This window comes from Etheostoma cragini, chromosome 18 (genome assembly GCF_013103735.1).
Source record: "Etheostoma cragini isolate CJK2018 chromosome 18, CSU_Ecrag_1.0, whole genome shotgun sequence".
NCBI lineage: Eukaryota > Metazoa > Chordata > Actinopteri > Perciformes > Percidae > Etheostoma > Etheostoma cragini.
This window is the reverse complement of record NC_048424.1, coordinates 22,303,753-22,322,201: the sequence shown is the minus strand read 5'-3', so window position 1 is coordinate 22,322,201 and position 18,449 is coordinate 22,303,753. Positions and strand designations below refer to the sequence as shown.

The following is an 18,449-nucleotide window of genomic DNA, read 5'->3' as shown; positions in this document are numbered from 1 at the left end:
GACGTTAGGGAACAAAGTCAAGTTGGTAACGCCGTCCATCATGTTGTATTCATTTCAGTTTTTTTAAATATTGTCTTTGTTAAATGCATTTGGATTATTATTATTATTATTATTTATTTTTTTTTTTTTACAAATGATACGTTTTGCAGTTATGCACATCTTTCCTTGCTGCAGTCGAATTTGGAGCCACAAAAATCGTATTACCGAGCTCATCACCGGCACTTGAAAGCAGCATCAGACACCACCAAAACACAAATGTCCTTCCCTCCCGGCATTTTCACGCGTGCCGTTGCCATGGAGCTGAGTTGTTGCTTTTCTCCGGCTTACACAAAGTGGAAGGTTGTGCTTTAAAACAAAGTGAGGACTTGTTAAAAAAAACTTGGCAAAAGTGAGAGTGTCGTCGCTGTCCAGACGTGCTGCGTATGAGAACAAAGTGCAAGGACTTTTTTAAAGTGTTTCCAGCCACGGTAAGAAACGCGAGAGCCAAACAAGCAAACGCAGGGTGCCAAGCTAACGATAACTGCAATTTACACAAGGTCTGGTAGTCTTTAATTACTTTTAACCTTAATGTTTAGTTTAAGCCACACAAAAGGCGAATTCGTTTTTTAAATTGTTTTTATAAAAGTTTAACACCCAGTTAAGGGTCAAAACGGGTCAAAGGGTGAGTAACGTTGACAGTGAGAAAGTAGCTAGGCTATAACCAAATACTAATGTTCACAGAACGTTAAACCAACTTTCGTATGCAACTAAAACACAACCAAAACCTAACCAAACCTTCAGGAAACGTTCCTGCAACCAAAAACGAACGTCCCCAAAACGTTCAGGGAATCAAACATGGTTAGCTGGATAATGAGCAAAGTTGTCACGTAGCTAACGTTACAGAATATAATCAGTTGGAGTTGAAGACGGCGGGTTTACTGCACTGACTGTTGTTAGGTGACATAACTAACAATGTGTTCTGTGATGATTTGACATTGAGCGAATACCAACACAAGAACAGTTAACAACCTACCTCATTGTCATACCTACCTCACTGCATATTTGTCAGAAAGACTTTTTCTCCTTCTTTTTAAGCAGCCCATAATGAGTGGCAGAGTGGCAAGCGGCCGCTTGCAGGTGCTCCAGATCTACCGCCTGCTGCAGTACGTCCATGAAGGGGATACAGTGCAGATAGAGAAGATGGTCAAACTGGGGCAGGAAAACCTCATCAATCTCACTGAGCCACAAGATGGCACAGGGGTGCTTCACCTGGCAGTTTCAGCCAACAATCAGGGTGATGGTCCTCTTCTTTACTCAGCCAGATAATTTATTTAGTCTATATTCTATTTAGGAGAACATGGTGCCCCACTGGCCTGCTGTTGTAGTTTAATCATTTTTAATGGTACTATCAGTGACCCCCCAGTGTTTTGCATGCCAGAATGGATCCAGTGGGTACAGTTACAATAGGGTGGCTCAATTGGAAACTTCTGCTGCGTTCCTGACAGATTTTAGCCCGTCAATTACAACTTCAAGTCACGACTCATGACTTGGTAGCGTTCCACGCAAAGTCACGACAAACCCTAGCTAGCTTTAGCTAGTGGCTACCTAACGCTGATGTTAGCTAGCCCTAGCTGATACTAGCAATTTCTACTCGGCGACATATTTTCGGCTTCATTTAATAAACATAACCTGTAGCTAGTAGTACACAATCGTATGTGTATTGTTTTGATTACAATGTGTGGAATTACTTTCTTTTTCAGTCTATTTCTCACCGGCGTCTGGACATCATCAGTAGGGGACGCCATTGTTGTTATTGTTTGTGTGTGACGCGATCTGGTACGAGTTCACGTGTAGGAGCTGATCGCGTTTTTCCATTGCATGGTATCTACTCGGCTCGCCTCGAGTCTACAGGTACTTTTTGTAGTACTACCTCAGTGGAGGTTCCAAGCCAGCTGAGGTGATCCCAAAAGATGACAAAACCTGCATACTGCTGATTGGTCGGAGAGAATCATCACTAATCACCATTATATCAACCTTCTGTGAAATTGCAATTTATTACTTTTTTTCCAACATTAGAATTTTTTCACAATTTCAAATTATGTCCCCCAAAGGAAAGTTTGTCAGCGTCTGTTCATATTACTTCAGTTTTATTGCTGCAAAAATGGGATTGTCAAGCAGACAAACTGGCCAACACATACAGTATATAATACCAGAATGATACTTGGTGTCTGTGTATCTATACAGTATTGCCACGGAAAATATTACGATGCTATGCTGTATCGATATTTCCCCCCATCCCTAGTTGCACTGGATTTTCAAATCTCAAGCTGGCTTTTAGCACCTTAACAATGTTGGCCCCTATGAAGTCTATATTTTTAAATTCTCAATATCGCAATTTTGTCCAGGATTCTGTTATCACAGAAACTATTCGGCCATACGTTGACGCTGCCATAAGCCTGTGATCCCGGGCCTAGGAGGAAAAGAAAGAGACTTGTCACCGGGCTAAACAACCTTTCTGGGGGAAATATTGTAATAAAATATAAAGTCATATTGGTAGTAACATTTGAAAAATACAACTTTTTGAAAGCATAGACTTTAGAAACATTTGAAATAAATGGTTTTAGACACATATAAAAATCTATGGTTTTAGACAGTCATATGTATAGGCATAGACTTAAAGACTGGGATTATCAAGTTTACTATAATGCAATTTGATTTACTTCCAAAATCCCTATTTTAAATGTGTTGTTTTCAAATTATTTTTTAAGAGAAATCCAGCGGTTTATAGAATGTACTGCAAACCAAAACAAAGTATGCTTTCAAAGTCACTTCTTTGTCCTGACTGCTTCTCTGCTCCTCCTAACTCCTTACAGACTTGGTGAGTTTCCTTCTCTCCCAGGGAGCACACCCCAACATCCAGGACAAGAACGGCCGCACCCCGGTTATGTTAGCTGCCGAGCTGGGCAATGATGCCATAGTGACACTGCTGGTCCAAAGAAATGCTAACCTCAGGCTAAAAGACAGCAAGGGCCAAGGTGAGCAGCAGCAGCAGCAGGTTCAGTTCAGTTCAGTCACTTTATTATCCCTAATGGGAAATTTGATCTGCAGTCAGGAGCGCAAGATAAAAAATCCTGTGTACAAAAAATGAACAAATAAACAAAGGACAACAATACACTAATACAAAGACACTAGGGTGTATATTCCTCCCCCACAATTTTCAATTCGAATTTCTAACTGTATTAAATGATTCCCTTGGTGATCGCCCCTATATTAAAGGTGCCCTGCCACACAAACACGTTTTTACTTGCAATTTTTGAAATACGCCAGGTCCATATGTGTGTGTGTGATGTGTTGAATGTGAAGATGAACTACTACCTCCTCTATCAGCTCTAGTCACTGGAAAGAAATAAGAGGAGAAATCAGACCAATCACAACAGCTGGTCAGTCTGACGTCATGTTGCCTGAGCTCATTACTATCCATGAGCTCGGGAAAGGATGCTGATAGCCAGGCTCTCATTGGCTAGCTGTTAGCCAATCAGAGTCAAGCAGCTTAGCTGGTTGAATATTAATGAGAACTGGCCCAAATGGAGCGGAGTCTTCCTGCAGGGTTTCTCTACCACGCTAGAATGGCTTGAAACAAGGTAACCACATTAACCAAGTTACAGAGTCCATGGTAGAACTTCAGATATTACCACAAAATCATGCACCTATAACAATAAAGAAAGTAAGACTATTCTTTCTGGCAGAATTCAAATAATATAATAATAATAGTAATAATCAAAATAATCAATTTAATTATTTCCTGGATTTGGTATCATAGTCCCTGAATGTATGTAGAAATACAGGAACTGGGATTCAAATAAAAAAAGAAATTCTGGCGGAGGACCTCCTTTAGCAAAAGCCACTAGTCATCGTAGAAAATTGTCGTAGGCTAGATTAATATTAAAATATCATATCAATAAATTAAGAGTAAGTGATACTTTATTGATCCAGCAAGGGGAAATTACATTTTTTTCACCTTTACTCAACTTTTTAGTTACTTGAGACATTACACACAGACCTGAAATACACACACATGCACAAACATTGTTGTTTTTAGACATGTTAATGCAGTATCACATCTAAAAGTGGATGTATCTAGTAAAAATACAAACATTTGCTTCTTGTAGATTCTGAAATATTTTAAGTCTCCCTGAAGTGGATGATTTGAGTTTTACACTGTGAGTTAATGCACAGTAAGCAATTTAAAGTTATTACTTTGGGTTGCTTGTGGTGCTAATTTACTTTATTTATTCACTTTATTTGTGATATAGATAACCATTAGCTGCATCAATTTGAATAATAGGATACACCTGAGGGGTGTGCATAAAGGCATACTCCCTGCAAGTCTGTTTCTGTTGATTTACCTGATAGGTATAATTCATGTTCCAAATATTACTAGACAACTGGCCTTTATTCAAATTTATATTTTTTGATTCTCAAGCAAGAAAATAAAATCAATCTATAAATAAAGCTCTTATATAATGCGCAAAATGTACCCATTATGTCAACAAGGTAAATGGCTTTCATCATCAGAAGTAATAGAAAAACTTCTCTTCCACGGGTCTATTTCTGAAATAGAGGTGTTTTTTTGGTTTTTCTTGTCAAGTTTAGACCTCCAGCTTCACTGTGTCAGTGCCTAGCTTTGTCTTACAACTCATAAAAATGCATGGTGCTCGTGTTTAGATATTGATGAGGAGGCGGTCTCCCAGACGACTCCAATCACAGAGCCAAAACGCTCTTCTTCAGGACCTTTTTAAAACCAATCGAGATAATGATCCCAATTACAGTGTGTCCGGGGCATCAATTACCGCAAATGGCACTCTTTTGTGAGTGAGTGAACAAGAGTGGGATAGGAAGCTTGAGTTAGAAAGAAAGGTTTTTGCATACGTGCTTGTGGGCATGCATGCATGCTTTTGTATAACATATGTGATTGCTTGTGTGTGTGTGTGTGTGTGTGTGTGTGTGTGTGTGCGTGTGTGTGTGTGTGTTTGCGTGCACGATTGTGTGCATGTGTGAGCCAGACCGTGTGGGTACATCTAATTACAGATCACCCTCTAATGGTGATCCTCTCCTGTGAAACATGCCGAGTAACCTGATATCATCCTGCAATCCCCAAGTACTGCATCAGCCCAGTCTCAAGCCACAGCCGAGTCTTTTCCCCAGTTAGGAGGCTGAGTGTCAATAGTCACACATTTGCCTGTATTATCCTTAGTTATAAAAGGCCCGGGCAGTATATCGATAAGGCATGCACAATATATCGTTTTTCTAAGGTCATTGCAATATCTACTGGTGCAATAAACTTATTGCGAAAAGGCTACAACATACAGTGGGGAGAACAAGTATTTGATACACCGCTGATTTTGCAGGTTTTTTTGCTACTTACAAAGCATGTAGAGGTCTTTAATTGTTATCATAGGTGCACTTCAACTGTGACAGATGGAATCTAAAACAAAAATCCAGAAAATCACTTTTTTTTAAATAATGAATTAGCATTTTAATTTGAAATATAAGAAAAGAACAACTTAATATTTGGTACAGAAACCTTTGTTTCCATTTCCAGAGATCATACTTTTCCTGTAACTCTTGACCAGGTTTTCACACAATGCAGCATGGATTTTGGCCCACTCCTACATACAGACCTTCTCCAGATCCTTCAGGTTTTGGGATTTTCAGCTCCCTCCAAAGATTTTCTATTGGGTTCAGGTGTAGAGAAAGGCAAGGCCACTCCAGGACCTTGAGATGCTTCTTACAAAGCCACTCCTTAGTTACCTTGCCTGTGTGTTTTGGGTCGTGTGGAGCTTAATTAGCTTTGTAGCAACTCATTTGGCAACAGCTTGAATGTAACATACGTTCATTTATATAAAAAAGTTCCCCACTAAATCCCTCACTATTTATTTCTATTACCTTTTGGACCCCTGTCCTCTCTCTTTAGGTGTGCTGTTCTACTGTATCTACCCCACCAAGCGCCACACCCGCTGCCTGCAGGTTGCACTCAAGTGCCAAGTAGACGTCAACGATGTGTCAGCACAGGGGAGACATGTCTTCCAGTTGATGTGTGAAAAAGCCCAAGAGTGCACCCCTATGTGTCTCATCATGCTGGGCGAAGGGGCAGACCCCAATGCAACAAATCAGGTGAGAAATTGGATCGGTAACTGACACATTACGGGAGCTGTGGCAGTGTTATATGGAGTATTTGGGAACTGAGCTTAACCTTTGAATACACAGCATATTTGCAGCCGAGATGGTCTTCATGCTGTTTGTTTACCCTTAAGTCTGCATTCAGGCTGACTGCGTGTGACGCAGGTCTAGTCATCCCCTAAACCTGTAGCAAAAAGTTAAGACAATTCAACTTTTGGAGAAACGCTCCGATGGCTAGTAATGTTACCAGCAATCGGACGAAAGTTTTAAAACATGAGGGTTAAAACAATAAAACAGAAGCACTGAACTGCTCGGGAGTTTGTGTTAGCCAAGTGTTACCTGCAATAACAAAGCACAGTTGCGCATGCTCAGAGTTAAACGGGTTACAGCATAAGGTGACATACTGGAATTAGTGAAACCCATGGAATAATAAACGTTTCTCATGACGAACAATAACAGAAGATGGAAATCATTTCAAAAACATTTCTTTGTCAGAACGTCGTCTAACACCGACTCCCCTCCTCTCTCTCATCAGAAAACAGGCGTCACAGCGTTAATGGAGGCAGCCAGGGCAGGCTCCCTGGAGCTTGTCAGAGCAATTCTAAAGAGAGGGGGAAACCCCAACGCCCTAGACCGGAAGCGCTTCACAGCTGTACACTATGCAGCCATGGGGGGCTTTTTTGAGGTGTGGTATCTACTCACTCACATTTTTTACTATTTTATAAATAACTACTAAAATGTAAAATAAAAGTGAAAAGTTAGTTGTTTTCTGCCTACATTACCAGTTTTTTTTACAAGTTTTCCTCAGACCCTAACTCAAATTACAGTACTTATTGTCAGTAAGAATGGGGTTTTAGATTTAGGATTTTGATGTGTTGCTCTGTGATGTTTTGTGCCTTCCAGTTGATACAGGTGCTGTCTGCATACGCAGCAGACATGGGCGTGGCTAACCTAGAGGACTGCACAGCCCTCCACTATGCTGCTGCCCTGGGAAATGCTAACTGCTGCAAGTTCCTGGCACAGAGAGGTGCTGTGAGAGATTATTACAATAATAGGCATCCCAATGTTAATGCATTGCATTTGAGCTGTTTTTATCTTTCAAATATAAGGCAAATAAAGCTCTGTGGAAACTACTAGAGATGTTCCGATACCAATACCAATATTGGAAAGGTCCCCAGTAGTGTTTATTGCCACTTATCCACTATTAGTACTACTATCTATTATTTTATATAAGTTTATTTATGTTCTTTTTACATTATGACTAAGAGAAAGTTCTGCGGCATTCATTGTTTGTGTTTGTTCATGTTTCACAAAGAGTTTAACCTGAGCCAGGCTGACAACATAGATAGAAATCATAGAAAATAGAGAATAGTAGTATACAGCTGTTAAAACATGATATAATATGTGACACACTGGTATTGGAATGGTACTCGGAATGGTATAAATAAGTTCAATTATCTGAATCGGTATCAGGAAACAAAACATGGTATCGCACCATCTCTAGTAACTACTCCTAATGTTGTCACAGGGTCAAGACAGGCTCTCTTTATTTGCATGTGTATGTCGTAAGCTTACATCTGTGTTGCGTTACATGTAAAGTCAGGAAAAACCTTATATAAACCTTAAGTATTTAAGAAAAAATAGAAAAAACTCATACAAGATGCAGCTGCAAACACTGTCCCAAATTAAATAAGGTATTTCCATCATGTTTTTATTTTATTTGTTGCTAAGACTTTGCTCTGTGTTCAGGTTGTAACCCAAAACTGAAGAACCAGGAAGGTTTGCTGCCACGTCAGATTGCCAAGGACGCCGGTCACAAAGCGGCTGTCAAGGAGCTTAAGAAGGCCGAGAGGCAGCAGGGAAAAGGCCGCAAGCCCGACGGCGGCGACGGCCCCACTTCAGATCTCTGGGCCCTGACCCTCCACGACTGGTCATATGAGCACGAGACTAAACTACGGCAAGCCTTGGGAAACCAAGCAGAAACGGTCACCACCCAGATGTTTATTTCTGTGTTGGAAGAATTGAAAGCTCCGGTTGAACTAGACCAGCTCCATGCAGTGATCGCAGCCCATGACAAGGACAAAAAGGGACGCATCAATGTTAGCGATTTTCTCAAAGGTGTCAGGTACATCAAGAAACCATTTCTCGTCTCCACGTATATGCCTAAAAATAAAAAGGGAGAAAAGGGTGGGAAAGGAGGTAAGAAGAAGGGCAAATTTGTCCTCACTTTGCCCATTTGCACCCTGCCGTCGGAGCTTATGGCCCGGCGACCAGACGGAGGCCCGCCCAAATACATGATAGAGACATACTACAACTGCTCCGACGTCCATCGATTCGACCGCAGTCACACGCAAGAGCATCCCATAATGAATGACTCAGGGTGGTACATAGATAAGCCAGATAAGGTCTATGTCAGCATCAACTACTGTGTGAAAAGTGGAGACCTGCAGTCTCTGGAGCTTGCTCTCAACCACGGGGTTCCAGTGGATGTCCAGGACGAGTTCTACAAGACGCCGCTGATGGTGGCCTGCTCCAGCGGCAACTACGAGGTGGCTCAGTATCTCCTCACTCGTGGGTGAGAAAAATCACTTTTTTTTTTTTTTCTCTTTGGTTCATAGATCTTTTAACCTCCTGAGGACAAAAGACGCACCGGCGACACAGTCCACACTCCTAATCAAAAAGCAATATTACAAAATTTCATGTTAGACATTTATTTACAATTTTATTCATATATTAGGGCTTTTCACACTGGGAGCGAAACTTTGCTTGTGTATTCGCGTGGATCTGCGGCGTCTACAACGCTACTCATGTGAAGGACAACAGCTATGTGATTAAACGCCAGGCGACCAATGTGTTGTAACGAGGGGTGGGAATCTCTGTCAAAGGCTGAGTCATGTTTAAAGGTAGGTCAGAGGGGGTCAGATGTAGATGAAGTAGATGAACAGCCTGTATGTGTTGCCTAATTATTTATTTATTTATTAGATCATGTGTATATGCACAAAACCTTTATTTGTTTTGACAGAGAAGCAATGACTGTCCGCAAGCATGGCACGTGGTGGAGCGAGCTAGAGAGCAACGTGCAGAAGGAGTGGCGTTAGAACAAAGCCTTGAATCAGATAAATAAACCATTTTTGCTGATTCATCACTAGAAATGCAACCGAAGCAAGCATCTCACTATTACTAGCGTTATCCACATTCGTATTTAAACGCAAAAAATGGTATTCCAGGTACAAAAAAATGGCAAATTACTGAATGTTGCAGACCGTCATGTTGCAAGGAGCTTTAAGTCTACACTCGTTCACATCTATGGTCTGAACTGGGCTGGATATTTAATATTATTAATGTATGAGTTAAACGATGATGAAAAAAAAAATTAAACCTAAAGATAAACAATAGACATACTGTAAATGCAAATAAACTTTGTTTTTAATCATGCTTTGAGAATTTTAACTTGACTGGAAAAAGAACACAGCTCTGATTTATTGTCAGGCCTATGCACTGGTTAGTCTTTAAACGCACCATGATATTGCTGTTTTGGACAGGGCGGATGTAAATGTGTGTGACCAGTTCTTCTGGACACCCCTCCACCACGCGGCTCACGCTGGCCAAGTGGAGATTATTGAACTTCTGGTGGAGGCCGGGGCCAAAATAGATGCCCGGGCCCTCAGTGGAGGTACGCCCCTCATGCGGGCCATTGAGAGCTCTCGACCCTCCTGTGTGGACTTCCTCATCAAGGCAGGAGCCAGTGTCAATGCCGAGAACAAAAAAGGTTTGACTGCATATCTGAAATATATCAATGTCACCCGTTAGTGCCAGCAAACCTTGTTTGATGGTAACGCTGTGAGTTGTACAGTTATTTGATTTGACCATATTTTATATTTTCTCCTTCAGAACAAAACTGCCTCGACATCGCCAGAGCGTTTGCAGACTCCAGGATTATAGACTTGGTCAAACAAAAGATGGATTCTCTGCCTAAACCAAAGGACGCAGCGAAGGGAAAGGGGGGCAAAGCGCCAAAGCCTAAACCGGCTAAGGTATCTAAGTAACTCCATTAAAAACCTTGTTGGTTTAAACTTTTTCATGTTTTGTGATTGTGGGAAATGAAAATGTCACTCTGTTCTTTGTTCACTGTTCACTGTCCACAAAACCCATTCTTGCTCATTAATTAAAAAAACACATTGATAGCACAGTTTTGGTCTGGTACAAGCCCTACATAGATTTCACAACAGAGGATGACCACTGGGTTCCTTTAGACAGCAATCTGATCTATCTGCTCTCTGTTGATGTAGAAGGGGATACAAAGAGAATAAAGTGACCTGTTATGTTTCATTTTACCGGTCAAAATTTTTCTGTGTTTCCTACCCTTGAAAACAATTCATATAAATAAAATTGTCATCAAGGGACGTACTGTAGATTCATACTATCTTTATTGAAATGTAGGCTGCTACAGGCAGAGAGGGCAAAAGAATGAAATCAGTGCACTTAATTGTGCCAGTCTAAATCAAAATAGGCCTATTTTCCATTTGCTTGTTTGAAGAAATAACACAATACAAGTGTCTTGTGTTTCTGCAACTCGCGATGTGTATAAGCCTCTGCCTTCCCCATGGCGACTTTGCTGCGCTATTTTGATGCAAATCTGTAGGGAGAAGCCTCTCTCTGCTGGCACACTGGAGACGGGATTTAGCCATGACCAGTTTGACCCACTCTGGATAGATTTTACCATAATCCCAATAAGTACCTTGCAGGCTTTTGACAAAGTCAAGCTTCCGGAACCACGGAGAGCTGTCATCATAAATGGCATCTCAATGGCGTCTGTGGCGTTAACGTTAATGAGAGGGGCTGTAGCTGGTGCCGACTCTGACTCACTTGGCAATTTTCATCATTTCATTGACCGGTAATTACCAGACAACAGAAAGTCAACGAGGGGTCATTCATTGAATTCAGATTGGCTACCAGAAAAATTAGCTGCTGTTTTGCTTCCCTCCCTATAGTGCTATGGCAGAAGCCACAGAACTTCTGCCAGAGTGAGTCCTTCTCCACCTCAGAGTCCTGTATCTGCGGCCAGATGGCAGCAGTGTAAAGTGTGAATATAGAGGGCGATTGGTGTGTGATGGCTCTATCGTTCAGGTCTGAGATGTTGGTTGTAGGGGAGCAATCTTGGACTCTGAATGCAGCTCTAAATAGCTGTGCGTGTTTGCCAGAGCGGCACTCTTCATCCCTCTCCTTGTTGCTGGCTATAGAATAAGGCCTTTTTCGATACTTGATACTAATCTGTATGCTTAGGTCGGTGTCTAAAAAGTATCAAATTTGTAACCCAACACAAACCAACATTTGACTAGTAGTAATCTCCCAGCCTGGTTTTCTTGTGTGTTCTCAGGCTTCTGGCTTCAGCATGAGGCATGAGAAACCTAAGCCTGTAGAGAGATCTGATTACTGTCAGGCAGCAACTTGTCAGCAAATTAGACCAGATGTGTTATGTTACAACTAGAACATAATGGCACTTCACTTGACATTTCCTATAATCTGACAAAATGTATTGATTTTGTTGATAGGACTTGGAAGTAGCAGGTGGTGCTGCAGCACAAATTCATCAGCAATATTCATAGTTCAATATAGCTGAAAGCAGCAATTCTAGGGGCCAAGAAAGTAAGTCACAGAATAATTTACACACAGGTAGAATATGGAGCAGTCTATCTGCTGACCACTTCCATTCACTGTGACTTACAGTATGAGCAAGCCAATCCTTGTAAAGGATACACCCTCAAGTCTAAGTACTTGCTTTCCATTGCAATGTAATACTCACTTATGGCTTAGGAACTGTGATCACATGCAAGTTTGAAATGTTCTGAGTTAGTAAAAAGAGCATCCTGTAAATGAAGCTGACACAAATGTGAAATTTGGACATAATTCTTGTGTTTTTCACTTGTCAAATAAACGCTTCAGACTGGGTCACTTTAAAAGTTAGACACTGTCTTAGGATTGTTAAACCAATTGGTTTGACTGAACCAATATCTTTTAACCATGTTTAACTTTAAACCTTTTGTAAGCAAAGTGTTTGTTTTTACTTTTCTGCGTATTTGATTTGGAGTCATAATAAGGACACCCAAAAGGCTTTTAAAGTTCATTTTTTAAAAGTAAAAAAAAATAGTAGCTTTATGAATCAGCTGATATTGACTACGCCCACATTCATATAATACATCTTGACCCAAAGAATTTAAACCAATGCCAAAATGTGAGTTGGACTGTTGAGATAGACCAGATGGGGTCATTGAGATTATCGTATTAACTCTAGAACTAAACCTGCATTTCTTGGACTGACCTCCATAATATTTGATTAGCGTGCAGTATGTAATTTTCTGCACCATGGGTTCTTTCAATCGAAACAGTAACAATCAATGGAGCTTTGCTGCCATTGCAGTTAGCTTCTCCCGGTTGGGATTTCTTCAGTGTTCAGCAATCAGGAGGTTGTTACAGGTCGCCAAACTATCCACAGAGGTCTCCTCCACTCTAGTCCAAATCCTTAACGTTCCACTTCCGGGATTGCTCCACAGACAGGAGAGTCGCAGCAGCAGGATAAAAATACAGATGTAAACATCTGGATGGGCTTCATCTACAGGCAAAGTGTTTTGTAGGAGCTGTTTTTTTCTTTCTTACTATTTCCAATGACATTTAGCACTGATGCACACATGTGTCTGAAATGGCTTGTTGTTTTGCCCAGCTCTTCTGTATTTATCTTTATCACTATTGCCTAAGCTTTTTATTTAACTGTTGTCTCTCAATTTCATTTTGTAATCACAAGAACTATTTGGTTGGTTTTTGCATGGTCTTAAATAATTAACCTTGCTGTAAAGAGGTTTCATGTTCTCTGTGTTAGAAGTGCTATTCCTGCTGAGACCTTTCATCCCTACCCTTTACCTCTACTGTGATTTATTGTAAAATCAGGAAACTTTCAAACTGTGTGTAAGATGTTTTGCTTTTGTAGAGCTGGGCACTAGGGAGAAAATCAAATATCCCAATATTTTGACCAAATGCATCAATCTCTATTTTGTAGGGTTTTGTAGGGTGCTTTCACAAAAAAATGTCTCAATGAGAGTTTTGAAAAATAATCACCAATAACGTGGATGCGGTAACTAACAAGGTAAAGGCAAGTAATAAAACAGCGTGTAAGTTTGGGAAGTTCAGAAAAGGATATCACTTTACTGTAACGCAGCCTTTAAAACCAGGGAAAAGACACAAACATTGTTACATCACGTATTACGATATCCAAAATTGAAGACAACAAAAATCTTATAATATTGATATATTGCCGAGCCCTACTCTTTGGTTGTATTTCTTTTCTTTTTTTAAAGATAATATTTTGGACATTTTCGGCCTTTATTTTTGACAGGACAGCTGAAGACGTGAAAGGGGAGAGAGAGGGGGAACGACTTTGGGCGCCCGCTCTACCAACTGTGCTATCTGGGCACCGTTGGTTGTCTTTCTTGATGCAGATAAACCCTTCCCAGCCCTGTTCTGTAACCTTTCTTTCTCTTTCTGCCTGATCTAGATTCTGACATTGAAAGACCTGGGATTTGTTATACCACTGAGTACTTACAAAGACAAAGAAAAAAGGGCAAATCTTAAAATCTTCTACTCCTTTACAGAGCGTTGCTGCAGAAGGTGCAGTGCTCAAAGAGACGTCAACTATAGCAGGGAAGACTCCTCCTCAGAAGGATACAATGAGTGTCATCATGCAAAACACCAGGATCACTACGGGAAAAACCAACGCGCTGGATATCTCCGTTGTGCCAAAAACGGTGAGGCTCATCCCCATTCTCTGAAGGTTGCCTCCATATAATGTAGCATGTGCTTGCTAAACATGAAGTATTACTTCCTGTTTTAACATGCCATTGCAAAATATTCCATAAACTGCCCATGTAATACATTGTTTTTTAGTGTGTTTTTTGTTTTTGTTTTTAAAAATAAGTTCAACACAAAGTTGAATTCAATGTAGAAACATTCATTGATGCTGTGTCTAAAAATAATGACAATTGCAATACCTGGAACCAATTTGATTCTATTTTAATGTATGTATCTATTCATGCACTGATTAAGTTTTTTTTTCCGGCCTTTATTTAGTTTTTGAATGCATACTACTGGAAATGTATGGGTTTTGGTTTCCTCGACTCGGGGTTTAGATAAACTGGAATTACTGAACATAACTGACTTCCTGTTCTCAGCAGGAAGTGGCACTATGACTAAATATGGCCGTGTGTAGATGTCTTTAAGCCTTTGCTTTTATCAAGCTTGTGACATCTGGTAAAGTTACAACTTTTTCCTGTGTTATGTCGAAATAGAATTTAAAATGGCCTGCCTCGCCACGGCAACACCATTCCATAGAAAACAAAACCAATCTGTCATCCGACAGCTATTGATTAGCATTTGAATGACGGGTAAATTCATGTACATATTACAGTTTGAGCACTCTACCTGCCTCTATGTGAGAAGTGGAGTTACTGTACGGTCACTCCTTCTCCAGGGTTCACACCAGTGCACATTAGTTCTCCACTGTATCCAACTTACTGAGGAATTGCACACTGTCATTTTTGAAGTTTCTATCTGTATGTTTTTATGAGCGGTCTGTGTGTCTCAGGTTTGGGGGAAGCAGCCCACCACCAGCCAGCTGATGTCAAAGATAGAGAGACGCAAAGAGCTTCTATCCCTCGAGGTGGACTTTGACGACTTCATGATGCCTTTCAGCCAGAACATCCAGAGGAAAACGCTGGAGCTGGCGAAAACCACAAACTAGACCAAAAGGACAAAGTTACAGTAGGCAGCAAGAGACACTCACACATTTTGGAATCAAATATCGGGTTCCATTTGTAGGCCAACTCGGAGGACGGAATTTCCGGCGTCAAAGTCGGAAACACGCCCCCTTGAAGGGAAGTTGGGCAAACTCGCAGTACCCTCAAAATCCAACATGGCTTCGCCCTGCATCAACAGTAGTGAAAGCTGTAGTTACATACAGTTATTAGCCCTTATCTGTCTTATTTGTGTCTCACTAAATCAGTTGTACACACAGTCCTGTCTAAATTCTGTTGACAGGACTGTGTTATGCTGTTTGTATGCACAAAAAAATCTGTTCAATGCATTGGTATCTACTGGTATTGTTAACAATGGCTAATCTGTCTAGAGCAAATCCTACAATGAAAAAACTGACTTGTAGTCAGTAGAGTTCTGAAATAAAGGGAACACACCAATAAGCTTCATCCCAAATTCCATTCTAACATGCCATTTAGTAAAACAGAATGTGACATTTTTAAAGTTTGTCCGAAACCTTTGTATAAAACTAATAGTACGCGAATTGCATACCATATCGGGTAAAATGTGACAGTATGCAATACTGAACAGTACACATTGCAGTGCAGTAGTAATAACAACGACCTAAGCAGACAGCAGCCAAGGAGCTCTTAAATGCCAATAACGCCCTAATTGACATTTCTACTTGTTTAAACGACTGTTGGTTGACTTTCTACAGTAATTTAAGCATTATCAGGCGATGCTAGAGCTGTCAGCATGGGGTTACCATGGTTATACGTCTTCAACAACAAGCAGGCTCTCAGGAAGTGAAATTTCAGTTGATTGCGTCCGAAAAGATACACATTACTGCTTATTTACTCAAAGTATGTTGAACTATCGTATACGTATTGAGTATGAAGTGCAGGGTGTGCAATTCTGCACGCAACCGTAGTTCTGTCAGACAACTCAGGTTTAAAATGTTTCTTATAACAGCATAACATGGTGTTGGATGGCCAGAGTCCGACCTCATCGTTCCTTGCAGTTTGGCTTACATGAGATATTGGGGAGTGATGATAAAGTTTTCCCCCCTGGCTGGAGCCCGCAGGTGGATGCCGGGGTGGTGGGGGGTCTAATAGAAGGCAGTGATACAGGTGCAGGGCAGCAGCAGCATTGGCAAGGCAGAGATGGGGAAATGTGCAGCTTAAAAAGAGGGGGGGTGTTTAGAGAGTGAGTCATGTCACGTGTGTGTGTGTGTGTACAGCGGTGCAGCTCGAGTTGGCTGCCTGTACTAGCCCACAGGCAGCGCCCCATTCTGTTAGCTGAGTCGGCTGGCCACATGCAACAGTCACAGACGTCACAGTTACTTTGGATTCATCTTTTTTTCATCAAAAGCATCACAAACAAAGTTGGTTACTAACCAAAGTTACCTAACTTCTCATTTTTAATCGTGTCATTCAGTATAAGAACAATATCAATACATATTTAGAAATTATTTGGACAGTGCATGTATCATTTCATCACGCTAACTTACCAAAGGTAAGCAAACTGCTTTTATAAATATTCAAACTTCATGCCACACAGATTAAGTAACATCTCACTTAAAAAAATCGTTTTGTTAGGTGTACACCGTTCAGTACTGTATATTCATAATGTTCAGCAGGAACTGTTTGTACTGTATTTCCTGGCAATTGTCAAACAAAACAAAAATCTAACAGATGTACTGTATATGTTTTGTCAATACACTGAAACATCCACTGAATACAATATTTTGTATTTAAATACAGAATTTGTGGCTACATGACTTATTCTGCTTTTATCTTGGTGAAACTGAGAGCCATTTTCGTAATTATAACCTCGTGACCCTAACCTGTTAAAGGAAAGGTTGACAGTTGTTCAAGTTAATTGTAAAACAACACTCAGTTGACCATATAGCATTTTATACTGTTATAATTATTCCTGTTCAATCTGGCCATTTAGAGGGAATTATGAACTGAAAAACACAAGTTTGAGTCGGTTACGTTTAAATTGACTTTATTTTGTTATTTGTAGTTTCATATAATTCAAGAGCTGTCAATAAGACAAATATTCAATTCATTTTATGTTATTAGAGTACATACATACTTCACAAAACAATTTTCTATTCAGGTTACGTCATTTGGGAAATACTTCCTTTCTCTGGCTTAAATTCCTCAGTGATTTTCCAAGATATGGCCATAAAGTTGCCATTACATTTCATCCTAGATGGTAATATAAAAAGGTCTTAAAGAGTCTATAATGGAGTTGTGCTGGATTTCACTACTGCAAAATATGCAAGAAAGAACTTCTCCAGCCAGATGCAGTTCCACGTTGAAACCACCGCTTGGCGCTATTTGGCAAATTTAGCATTGCAGGGGTTTGGTTGTTTACTAAGCTGGGAGGACAGAAAACTTGGAGGGAGCTTTTGTGTTCTTAGCACAGAAAGACATCAAAATGGCAGCCATGTGTGTTTGCTGCTCTGATGCTAGCCACTCAGACTGCTTTCAAACAGGAATCTGCAGTTCATATATAAAGGATATCCATATCAATATAAAAAACGGTTCAGAATTTCCCCCAATCCTCCATGTGTTGTCTTTTCCTTGATGAAGTAACTACATGAATTGCTTCAGAGTGGCTGACTGGCGCTGAACATTGTTCAGCTCATATTTTAGTTGTGGATGTCTATATAAAATAAAATAGACATGCTTTTCTGTGTTATAGAAAAGCATATCATGTGGTTGGTAATGATGCCCCCCATCATCACCATCCACCATCACCACCAGATAAAATTAGATTGCAGTGTCCTCAAGGTCCATGGGGACGCTGTTATATAATCACATATACAAGGGGGGTGGAGCGGCGGGAGGAAATGGCTTTGAGGTAATACTGGGCCTGGGTTGTTTAAATATACATAGTTACAACAGCATTGATGAAGAGGATGGGAAGACAGAGGCAATGGATGAGAGGGACAGAGAGAGAGAGAGAGAGAGAGAGAGAGAGAGGAATGAAAGCTGAGAGATAGTGGAAAGAGACATGCAAATGTATGTAAGGATCTACAGAAAGAGAACAGTGACAGTGGATAGAGAGTTAGAGAGTGGGGGGAAAACATCCCTGAAAACCCCAGCAGAGCCGTTCAAAGTGAGACGAGAAAGATGAGAGAAGGAGTGGACTGACGGCAAGGGAGGGAAGGGGAAGGGGAAGGCGAAAGGACACAAGGAGAGGAGGCAAGAGGCGAGAGGTGAGGGGGATGGGGATGAAGAGCGAGCAGCAGAGAGTGACTCAGAAGATGGGGAGGGAGCAGGGCGGAGGAGAAGACAAGGGCTTTTCTAGCACAATAAGTGGCACACAGGTTAGAGGGAGTAAACAAGGCTGAAAGGCTCTGATTGTGGGCCGTGATGCAGTGTGTCTGTCAGGGCCTTTATGGTCTGGCAGTACGTGGGCTCGTGTGTACTGTTGTGCTGTTGTGTACAAAACATGACTCTATTTCAGGGGTCTTC

General features: G+C 40.8%; 1 protein-coding gene across 1 annotated transcript; it reads left to right on the top strand.

Moving 5' to 3' along the window:
* Window positions 1–134: 134 nt before the first annotated feature.
* Window positions 135–16,872, top strand: ankef1a (ankyrin repeat and EF-hand domain containing 1a). Its single transcript, XM_034899907.1, has 11 exons — window positions 135–467; window positions 1,075–1,273; window positions 2,853–3,014; window positions 5,954–6,153; window positions 6,695–6,844; window positions 7,063–7,186; window positions 7,909–8,734; window positions 9,702–9,928; window positions 10,051–10,193; window positions 13,803–13,955; window positions 14,792–16,872. The coding sequence occupies exons 1-11, from the start codon at window positions 423–425 to the stop codon at window positions 14,945–14,947; spliced, it is 2,385 nt and encodes a 794-aa protein (XP_034755798.1). The 5' UTR covers window positions 135–422; the 3' UTR covers window positions 14,948–16,872.
* The last annotated feature ends 1,577 nt before the right edge of the window (window positions 16,873–18,449 follow it).

Coding starts and splice junctions, on each gene's coding strand:
- ankef1a (XM_034899907.1), top strand. CDS start 423: ATGAGAACAAAGTGCAAGGACTTTTTTAAAGTGTTTCCAGCCACG. Junction 1,274..2,852: donor AGTTTCAGCCAACAATCAGG/GTGATGGTCCTC, acceptor AACTCCTTACAG/ACTTGGTGAGTTTCCTTCTC. Junction 9,929..10,050: donor CAATGCCGAGAACAAAAAAG/GTTTGACTGCAT, acceptor TTTCTCCTTCAG/AACAAAACTGCCTCGACATC.